The sequence below is a fragment of the Trachypithecus francoisi genome, unplaced genomic scaffold (genome assembly GCF_009764315.1).
Source record: "Trachypithecus francoisi isolate TF-2019V2 unplaced genomic scaffold, Tfra_2.0 Lachesis_group10, whole genome shotgun sequence".
Taxonomy (NCBI): Eukaryota; Metazoa; Chordata; class Mammalia; order Primates; family Cercopithecidae; genus Trachypithecus; species Trachypithecus francoisi.
The window spans coordinates 26,384,640-26,391,920 of record NW_022681455.1 but is presented as its reverse complement, the minus strand read 5'-3'; the positions used below and the strand labels follow the sequence as shown (position 1 = coordinate 26,391,920).

The 7,281-nt window shown below is 54.8% G+C and overlaps 1 protein-coding gene across 2 annotated transcripts in view; it reads right to left on the bottom strand.

The window, feature by feature from the left end:
- The window catches only part of TRIM38 (tripartite motif containing 38), a 28,016-nt gene continuing 20,735 nt past the window's right edge, over nucleotides 1-7,281 (bottom strand). For both annotated transcript variants that reach the window (XM_033216447.1, XM_033216446.1), the window contains exons 8-10: nucleotides 5,709-6,534; nucleotides 1,598-1,601; nucleotides 1-1,342 (exon numbers count right to left, since the gene is read on the bottom strand). In XM_033216447.1, coding sequence (XP_033072338.1) covers nucleotides 6,011-6,534 — 524 coding nt within the window. In that variant the 3' untranslated portion in view covers nucleotides 1-1,342; nucleotides 1,598-1,601; nucleotides 5,709-6,010. The remainder of the gene's footprint in view (nucleotides 1,343-1,597; nucleotides 1,602-5,708; nucleotides 6,535-7,281) is intronic.

Below are 7,281 nucleotides of genomic sequence, written 5' to 3'. Positions count from 1 at the left end.
TTTTTTTTTTTTTTTTAAATAAGACTTCTCTGGTACTATGTCCAGGCTGATAAGAGTCTAAAGTCTCTGGTGACTAACCTTTGTTCTTCCTGGAGTAGGAGGATGCCTTCACAATTTCATATCCTGCTTTTAGGCAAATAGGGAGAGTGCAGAGGTGTTTGTTTGTTTGTTTGTTTGTTTGTTTGTTTTTAATCTATTTTTTTCTCAATTGTCTTCAGCTCAAAATACTTATGCCAAAGATGGCATATTCTGCTACCCTTCACTTGTGAGTTACAACCCAGCCTCTATCATCATCATTAGAACTTCTGACCCTGGGGAACATGGGCAATAGTCTGAACTCTTTTATGTCTTCCCATAGGCAGAGATGGAGGCCCAGCCATGCCTCTGACATCTAGACACAACTGTTGCTTCATTTCTCCTATTCTCAGAGGTGATGTCATAGGACCTCAACAAATATCAATAAACATTAATTATTTTTTTCCTTGAGGCACAGTACGATCTTGGCTTACTGCAACCGCTGCCTCCCAGGCTGAAGCAATTCTCCTCCGTCAGCCTCCCAAGTAGCTGGGATTATGGGCGACTGCCACCATGCCTGGCTAATTTTTGTATTTTTAGTAAAGACGGGGGTTTCACCATGTTGGCCAGGCTGGTCTTGAACTCCTGACCTCAAGTGATCCCCGTGCCTCAGCCTCCTGTAGTGCTGGGATTACAGGCGTGAGCCACCATGCCAGGCCATCAATTTTTATATCAACTCTAAATTATAACATTTAGCAATTTTGTGACTTTTTATGGTCATCATTAATGTTGTTTATGTTTTAGTTGTAGTCCTGTCATTACCCACTCAGGTATGGTAATTTGGTCTTTTTCAAAATGAAGTTAAGGTCTATTTGATCTTCTCTGAATCATAATAAGAACTATGAACAGTCATTTCAGCAATAACTATTTACTGAGATTTTAAAATATTTCAAGATAGCGGGTCCTAGCAGACTGGAAAATACCAACTTCTTTTCCAGAACTGAATCCCCCTTCCAAGTGCAGTTTTACTCATAATTCCCTTTTCATTTGAAGCATCTCATTGTAAGCCATTCTTAAGCCTTCTCTCACACTTTGCTTGGCTATTTCTCAGGTAGAACTCGGTAAGTCTTGTAGCCTCCAGGACTGCTGCTTAGATTATTAAACAACACGTCAGTGGTTGGAAGAGTCAACGTTATTTTGATTTTCCTGTTTTGTTTGGTTTGGTTTTAAATGCAGTTGGCGGATAATTGCAGCTTTCTTTCATTCCCCACATGAGTTCAAATGGCAGCAAACAAATTAGGAGAACGCAGACCTTCTGACCTGTGTGCTCGTCTGAGTGTGTGCTCCCAGGAGTGTGTGCTCCCCTGAGTGCACGCTCGTCTGAGTGCGCGCTCCCCTGAGTGTGCACTCCCCTGATTGCGCGCTCCCCTGAGTGTGCGCTCCCCTGAGTGCGCGCTCCGCTGAGTGTGCACTCATCTGAGTGTGCACTCCCCTGAGTGTGCGCTCCCCTGAGTGTGCGGTCCTGAGTGCGGGCTCATCTGAGTGCTCGCTCCCCTGAGTGCACGTTCGTCTGAGTGCTCGCTACCCTGAGTGTGCACTCCCGAGTGGGTGCACCCCTGAGTGTGCGCTCCCCTGAGTGTGCGCTCCCGAGTGTGCACTCCTCAGTGTGTGCTCATCTGAGTGTGAGCTCCTCTGAGTGTGCACTCCCCTGAGTGTGTGCTCCCCTGAGTGCGCGCTCGTCTGAGTGTGAGCCCTCCTGAGTGTGCAATCCCGAGTGCGCACTCGTCTGAGTGCGCGCTCCTGAGTGTGTGCTCGTCTGAGTGTGCGCTCCCCTGAGTGTGCGCTCCCCTGAGTGTGCGCTCATCTGAGTGTGCGCTCGTCTCAGTGCGCGTTCTCTCAGTGCGCGCTCCCCTGAGTGTGTGCTCCCCTGAGTGTGCGCTCCTCAGAGTGTGTGCTCATCTGAGTGTGAGCTCCTCTGAGTGTGCGCTCGTCTGAGTGCACGCTCCCCTGAGTGTGCGCTCCTCTGAGAGTGGGCTCATCTCAGTGCTCGCTCCCCTGAGTGCGCGCTCTTCTGAGTGAGCGCTCCCCTGAGTGCGCGCTCCGCTGAGTGTGCGCTCATCTGAGTGCGCGCTCCCCTGAGTGTGCGCTCCTGAGTGCGGGCTCATCTGAGTGCTCGCTCCCCTGAGTGCACGTTCGTCTGAGTGCTCGCTCCCCAGAGTGTGCGCTCCCCTGAGTGGGTGCACCCGAGTGTGCGCTCCCCTGAGTGTGCGCTCCCGAGTGTGCGCTCCTCAGTGTGTGCTCATCTGAGTGTGAGCTCCTGAGTGTGCACTCCCCTGAGTGCGCGCTCGTCTGAGTGTGAGCTCCCCTGAGTGTGAATCCCCTGAGTGCGCACTCGTCTGAGTGTGCGCTCCCGAGTGTGCGCTCCCAGGAGTGTGCGCTCATCTGAGTGCGTGCTCGTCTCAGTGCGAGCTCGTCTCAGTGCGCGCTCCTGAGTGCGCGCTCGTCTGAGTGCGCGCTCCCCTGAGTGCGCGCTCCCCTGAGTGTGTGCTCAGCTGAGTGTGCGCTCCCCTGAGTGTGTGCTCCCGAGTGTGCGCTCCTCAGAGTGTGTGCTCATCTGAGTGTGAGCTCCTCTGAGTGTGCGCTCCCGAGTGTGTGCTCATCTGAGTGTGCACTCCCCTGAGTGTGTGCTCCCCTGAGTGTGCACTCATCTGAGTGCACGTTCCCGTGAGTGTGCACTCTCCTGAGTGTGTGCTCGTCTGAGTATGCGCTCCCCTGAGTGTACGCTCCTCTGAGAGTGGGCTCATCTCAGTGCTCGCCCCCCTGAGTGCGCGCTCGTCTGAGAGCGCGCTCCCCTGTGTGCTCCCCTGAGTGCGTGCTCGTCTGAGTGTGTGCTCCCGAGTGTGCGCTCCCCTGAGTGTGCACTCCCCTGAGTGTGTGCTCGTCTGACTGCGCGCTCCCCTGAGTGTGCGCTCCTCTGAGTGTGAGCTTCTCTGAGTGTGTGCGCACTCGTCTGAGTGCGCGCTCCCCTGAGTGCGCGCTCCCCTGTGTGCGCTCGTCTGAGTGTTTGCGCTCCCCTGAGTGTGCACTCACCTGAGTGCGCACTCGTCTGAGTGCGTGCTCCCGAGTGTGCACTCACCTGAGTGCGTGCTCGTCTGAGTGTGCGCTCCCCTGAGTGTGCGCTCGAGTGTGAGCTCCTCTGAGTGTGCGATCCCGAGTGCGCACTCCCCTGAGTGTGCACTCCGAGTGTGTGCTCCCCGGAGCGTGCACTCTTCTGAGTGTGCGCTCCCCTGAGTGTGAGCTTCTCTGAGTGTGTGCTCATCTGAATGTGGGCTCCTCTGAGTGTGCGCTCTCGAGTGCGTGCTCCCCTGAGTGTGCGCTCCCGAGTGCGTGCTCCCGAGTTTGCACTCCCCTGAGTGTGCGCTCACTGAGTGCGCGCTCGTCTGAGTGCGCGCTCTCCTGAGTGTGCGCTCCTCTGAGTGTGTTCTCATCTGAGTGTGAGCTCCTCTGTGTGCTCCCGAGTGTGCGCTGCTCTGAGTGTGTGCTCCCTGAGTGTGCGCTCCCCTGAGTGTGAGCTCCTCTGAGTGTGCGCTCCCGAGTGAGCGCTCGTCTGAGTGTGCACTCCCCTGTGTGCGCTCCCCTGAGTGTGCGCTCCCAGGAGTGTGCGCTCCCCTGAGTGTGCGCTCCCCTGAGTGTGCGCTCCTCTGAGTGTGCGCTCCCCTGAGTGTGCGCTCCCCTGAGTGTGTGCTCCTCTGAGTGTGTGCTCCCGAGTGTGCGCTCATTTGAGTGTGCACTCCCCTGAGTGTGCGCTCATGTGAGTGTGCACTCCCCTGAGTGTGTGCTCCCCTGAGTGTGCGCTCCCAGGAGTGTGCGCTCCCCTGAGTGCATGCTCGTCTGAGTGTGCGCTCCCCTGAGTGTGCGCTCCCGAGTGAGCGCTCGTCTGAGTGTGCGCTCCCCTGAGTGTGCACTCCTCTGAGTGTGCACTCCCCTGAGTGTGCGCTCCCCTGAGTGTGTGCTCCTCTGAGTGTGTGCTCCCGAGTGCGCGCTCATTTGAGTGTGCACTCCCCTGAGTGTGCGCTCATGTGAGTGTGCACTCCCCTGAGTGTGCGCTCCCCTGAGTGTGCGCTCCCAGGAGTGTGCGCTCCTCTGAGTGCATGCTCGTCTGAGTGTGCGCTCCCCTGAGTGTGCACTCCCGAGTGTGCACTCCCCTGAGTGTGTGCTCCTCTGAGTGTGTGCTCCCGAGTGTGCGCTCATGTGAGTGTGCACTCCCCTGAGTGTGCGCTCATGTGAGTGTGCACTGCCCTGAGTGTGCGCTCCCCTGAGTGTGCGCTCGAGTGTGAGCTCCTCTGTGCGCTCCCGAGTGCGCACTCCCCTGAGCGTGCGCTCCCGAGTGCGCACTCCCCTGAGCGTGCGCTCCCCTGAGTGTGTGCTCCCCTGAGCGTACACTCTTCTGAGTGTGCGCTCCCCTGAGTGTGATCTTCTCTGAGTGTGTGCTCATCTGAATGTGGGCTCCTCTGAGTGTGCGCTCCCGAGTGCGTGCTCCCCTGAGTGTGCACTCCCCTGAGTGTGCGCTCACCTGAGTGCGCGCTCGTCTGAGTGCGCACTCTCCTGAGTGTGCGCTCCTCTGAGTGTGTTCTCATCTGAGTGTGAGCTCCTCTGTGTGCTCCCGAGTGTGCGCTCTTCTGAGTGTGTGCTCCCCTGAGTGTGCGCTCCCCTGAGTGTGAGCTCCTCTGAGTGTGCGCTCCCGAGTGAACGCTCGTCTGAGTGTGCACTCCCCTGAGTGTGCGCTCCTCTGAGTGTGTGCTCCTCTGTGTGTGCTCCCGAGTGTGCGCTCGTCTGAGTGTGCGCTCCCCTGAGTGTGCGCTCCCGAGTGAGCGCTCGTCTGAGTGTGCGCTCCCCTGAGTGTGCACTCCTCTGAGTGTGCACTCCCCTGAGTGTGCGCTCCCCTGAGTGTGTGCTCCCGAGTGTGCGCTCATGTGAGTGTGCACTCCCCTGAGTGTGCGCTCATATGAGTGTGCACTCCCCTGAGTGTGCGCTCCCCTGAGTGTGCGCTCCCAGGAGTGTGTGCTCCCCTGAGTGCATGCTCGTCTGAGTGTGCGCTCCCCTGAGTGTGCGCTCCCGAGTGAACGCTCGTCTGAGTGTGCGCTCCCCTGAGTGTGCACTCCTCTGAGTGTGCACTCCCCTGAGTGTGCGCTCCCCTGAGTGTGTGCTCCTCTGAGTGTGTGCTCCCGAGTGTGCGATCATGTGAGTGTGCGCTCCCCTGAGTCTGCGCTCCCCTGAGTGTGCGCTCCCAGGAGTGTGCACTCCCCTGAATGCATGCTCGTCTGAGTGTGCGCTCCCCTGAGTGTGAGCTCCTCTGAGTGTGCGCTCCCGAGTGAGCGCTCGTCTGAGTGTGCACTCCCCTGAGTGTGCGCTCCTCTGAGTGTGCTCTCCCCTGAGTGTGCACTCCCCTGAGTGTGTGCTCCTCTGAGTGTGTGCTCCCGAGTGTGCGCTCGTGTGAGTGTGCACTCCCCTGAGTGTGCGCTCCCCTGAGTGTGCGCTCCCCTGAGTGTGCGCTCCCCTGAATGTGTGGTTGTCTGAGTGTGTGCTTCCCTGAGTGTGCGCTCACCTGAGTGCGCGCTCGTCTGCGTGTGTGCTCCCCTGAGTGTGTGCTCATCTGAGTGCACGCTCCCAGGAGTGTGCGCTCGTCTGAGCGCACTACTCATCACCTGAAGACCATTGGAAATCAAAGCCCTGACCCATTAAAGACGGATGGAGACAGCAATGTATGATCATCGCTATTATCTTGCTTTGCCCCAGTCCAGGTTAACCATCTGTGGTATTTTTAGTTTCTAAGTCCATATATTCAACATAAATCAATTATATATCCACTAAAATCCCAGCACTATTCTAAGTACTAAGGAAGTGACAGCGAAGAAAACAGACCAAACGTCTGCCCTTATGGGATTTATATTATTTTCTCTGTGCTGGTTAAACCAAGGAGCTTCTGCTCTTTTCCTTAGTCATCTGGGAGAGGCAGAAACAAAGGAGAATATTGATAAACCTGGAAATAGGGCCGGAGAGTATCAGAGAAGGAAGCCTTTGGGAAGGTAAAGATGTGGCAGCCAGTAGTGCCATTGTAAAAGGATACAACTCCTGCCTCATAGTCCAGAAAAACTCCCACAAGCAGGGGCTGCTCATGCAGATAAAGGAAAGTTGGGGGAGAAGTAAGTGCTACATAGCCTTTCTTTCTGCACAGCCTGAGGGTCCAGAATCCAGACTGAGGCTCTTGCTTCATGCCAGGGCCCCTCTGCACATTTTCCATACAAACTCCTAAATCCCACCCAGTTCCTTCACCAACATCCACTTCAAAGTAGCGTCTCCCTGAGGTGAAGCCTTCAGAACCCAAGACACAGGGGAAGGCAGTAAATCTCCTGGAAGATATGTCCTGATTCTCCTGGGTGTATCCACGAGTCACTTGTCTCCGATCCTCAGAGAGAATTAGTTCATGATGAGCTGTATCTGGATCCAGAGTCACATTAACTGCAAAACAAAACAAAACAAAACAAAACAAACAAACAAAAATACTTTTGTTGGTGTGAAGAACACAAGTTATTTTAGTTTATTATTTTTTTGAGACGGAGTGTTGCTCTGTCACCCAAGCTGGAGTACACTGGCATTATCTCAACTCACTGTAACCTCCACCTCCCAGATTCAGGTGATTCTCCTGCCTCAGCCATCTGAGTAGCCGGGACTACAGGTGTGCACCACCACAACTGGATAATTTTTTAAAATTTTCTGTAGAAATGGGGTTTCGCCATGTTGACCAGGCTGGTCTCAAACTCCTGACCTCAAGTGATCCACCCACCTCAGTCTCCCAAAGTGCTGGGATTACACAGGTGTGAGCCACCATGCCCAGCCACAAGTTATTTTCAATAAAACCAGCCTGTGTTCAAACCCAAGTATTGTTTCTTATAAACTGTGTGAGCTTAGGCAAATCGTTTAACTCTCTGAGCCTCAGTTTGTTAACTATAAAGTGGAAATTACCATAGTTGTTGCAGAGAATGGTGGGTAGGATTGAACAAGCTTATGTTTGCTTAATGCTTGGTAAAATTTCTGGTACATGGTAAGCACCTAATAAGTAGTAGTTGTTGGGGTGATTGGACCCGACACCAGGCCGTGGGGGCTACAAAGTCTGGCAAGGTCAAAGGAATGAGAAAAGACAAGTTAAGAGTGCATACAGTGGGTCCAGGGGGCCAACGCTTGATTGGAGGCTGTGAAGACCCCGAG